Raw genomic sequence first — 2,870 nt, 5'->3', positions numbered from 1 at the left:
CAACTGTTTCTAGAAGTAAACAAACCCATTTTGGCTGTATCTTTATGAAAACAAACACACTTCAGCTGTTTCTAGAAGTTAACAAACCCATTTTGGCTGTATTTTTATGGAAACAAACACACTTCAGCTGTTTCTAGAAGTTAACAAACCCATTTTGGCTGTATCTTTATGTAAACAAACACACTTCAGCTGTTTCTAGAAGTTAATAAACCCATTTTGGCTGTATCTTTATGGAAACAAACACACTTCAGCTGTTTCTAGAAGTTAACAAACCCATTTCTGCTGTGTCTTTATGTAAACAAATGCACTTCAGCTGTTTCTAGAAATTAACAAACCCATTTCTGCTGTATCTTTATGGAAACAAACACACTTCAGCTGTTTCTAGAAGTTAACAAACCCATTTCTGCTGTGTCTTTATGTAAACAAATGCACTTCGGCTGTTTCTTTATGTAAACAAATGCACTTCCTCTTTTTCTAGAAGTAAACAAACCCATTTCTGTTGTTTCTTTATGTAAACAAACACACTTCAGCTGTTTCTTTATGTAAACAAACACCAGCTGTTTCTAGAAGTAAACAAACACATTTCAACTGTTTCTGTACGTAAACAAACACTCTGCTTTTCCTGGAAGTAAACACACACTTCAGCTGTTACTGTAGGTAAACCAATGCACTTTGGCTGTTTATGCGGGGGGTGGGGGGGAGACAGGTCAGCTGTTTCTGCAGGTAAACAAACACACTTTGGCTGTTTCTGTAGGTAAACAAACACACTGATTTTCCTGGAAGTAAACAAACACACTTCAGCTGTTTCTTTATGGAAACAAACACCAGCTGTTTCTAGAAGTTAACAAACCCATTTCTGCTGTTTCTTTATGGAAACAAACACATTTTGGCTGTTTCTGCAGGTAAACAAACACTTTTTCTGTATATCCAGCAGCTATGGTCAGCATTCACCTTGTTCACCATGGTTCACAGAGGAACTGTGTTTTAATGTTAGTAAATGTTTTTACTGACCCAGTTCGGACAAAGCTGGCCCAGTAGGACATTATGGTTCGACAGAACCTTTCATCCTCTTTACTGAAGTTCCCTGAGGACAGAACAGGAGCTGTTAGTTCACACTGACTTCATCTGAACATTTTACGTGTTTGTAAAGTAAAATGTTTTTATGAAACAAACAAACCGGTGAATTTAATGTGTCCGTTCCAGAAAAATCCCCCGAACATGAAGCCAATGTCGTCTGCATGGTCCGCCTTCACGAAGCCGGGCCTGTGGTTCTGGTGCAAGTCTGCTCTGTACACAAACTCATACATGAAGACCGGCGCGCCCACGTCTGGACACAGACGGGGTGGGATTAATCAGTAAAGTGTAACATGTAATCTGTTGTCTTTAACATGCACCGGTAATCTGTAATGTGTAATCTGTTGTTTGTACTCTGTAATTTTTAACCTGTAACATTTAATCTGTAGTCTGTATTGCGTAAACTGTTGTCTGTATTGCGTAATCTGTTGTCTGTATTGCGAAATCTGTTGTCTGTATTGTGTAATCTGTTGTCTGTATTGCGTAATCTGTTGTCTGTAATGTTTAATCTATAATGTGTAATTTGTAATGTGTAATCTGAAATGTGTAACATGTAATCTGTAATGTGTCGTCTGTAATGTGTCATCTGTAATGTGCTATGTGTAATTTGTAATTTGTAATCTGTAACATGTAATCTGTAATGTGTAACGTGTAATGTGTAACACGTTATGTGTAACGTGCAATGAGTAACATATAATGTGTAATCTGTCATGTATAATCTGTGGTTACCTGTGTGGTATCCGGCCGCCTTGACCACAGGCAGCGTCATCAGCAGGTCTCCCATGGCCTCCGTGAAGCTGTCCCTGACCTCCTCTGGAGTTTTAGCGTCTTTCAGGTACTCGTCTGCGATGAGGTTGTTGACTGAAGACATCTGGAGGACAAGTGGAGCTTCAAACATCAGACACCTTCATGACAAGATGGCTGACTTCCTGCTTCTTTAACAAGCCTGCTCTCCATGAAGAATATGTTCTCATCACTATGAAGTAAAACTTTTACAGCTAATTTTATCTAACATCACCAACAGGAAGCTGTGGCTTTATACCAAGCTACACTCTGAAAGACTTTTATTTTGAAGAGTAACCATGAGCTTTACTATGAAAATCCAGGTTCAAACCTCTTTCCATCTGTCTTTTTTTAAACAGGAAAAAAAATTGTTTAATTTCAACTGGATTTTTCAGAGCAAAAGCCTCATTGTTAAGACCGATGGCTCATTTTGACCCAAGGGCAGCAGGAGGGTTGAACCCACCTATGAACTCACCCCTGAAGGATTAAACATGTTCAACATAGTCAGGACCAGGTCCCGGTTCATCCCGCCCTCCCATCCGGGTGGAGTGAAGCTCTGAGATCAAACAGCAGGTCAGAAATGTTACTAACACCAGGTGGGGTGGATTTATCACTGACTTCTGATAAATAAGTGATTATCGGGTGCAACCTGAGGCAGAATCCAGCCGAACTCATGGTTAGTTATTCCCATCAGCACTGGAACCTGCAGCACTTGTTTCCTGCTGAGGAGCACCTCAGCTGTTCCAGGGAGGAAGTCATCGTCCACCACCGCTCCCAGAAATATGGCCATCTAAACACAGAGGTTCATCACCATCATCATCATCATCATGAATCACAGCGAGACAGGAAGTCAGATGACTGTGGAAACATGCTGCCATCTTGGAGCCAATAACAGGATTTACATTACGTTTTCCTACATTTGAAACAGAAACGTCTGGCTTGTATTAATCGGATCGAATCGCATCAAATAGAATAGAATAGAATAGAATAGAATAGAATAGAATAGAATAGAA

General features: G+C 40.0%; 1 protein-coding gene across 1 annotated transcript in view; it reads right to left on the bottom strand.

Annotated features, from left to right (window-relative positions):
- ces3 (carboxylesterase 3) overlaps window positions 1-2,870 on the bottom strand; it is a gene marked incomplete in the record, with an annotated part of 11,971 nt that overhangs the window by 1,022 nt on the left and 8,079 nt on the right. Inside the window, 5 exon segments of the mRNA XM_037682596.1 lie at window positions 1,012-1,084; window positions 1,178-1,327; window positions 1,804-1,945; window positions 2,333-2,413; window positions 2,507-2,647. Of these exon segments, the coding sequence (XP_037538524.1) occupies window positions 1,012-1,084; window positions 1,178-1,327; window positions 1,804-1,945; window positions 2,333-2,413; window positions 2,507-2,647 (587 nt within the window).

This window comes from Nematolebias whitei, chromosome 10 (genome assembly GCF_014905685.2).
Source record: "Nematolebias whitei isolate Nwh7 chromosome 10, NemWhi1, whole genome shotgun sequence".
NCBI lineage: Eukaryota > Metazoa > Chordata > Actinopteri > Cyprinodontiformes > Rivulidae > Nematolebias > Nematolebias whitei.
Note: the sequence above shows the minus strand (reverse complement) of the source record. Positions and strands in the feature narration are given on the sequence as shown.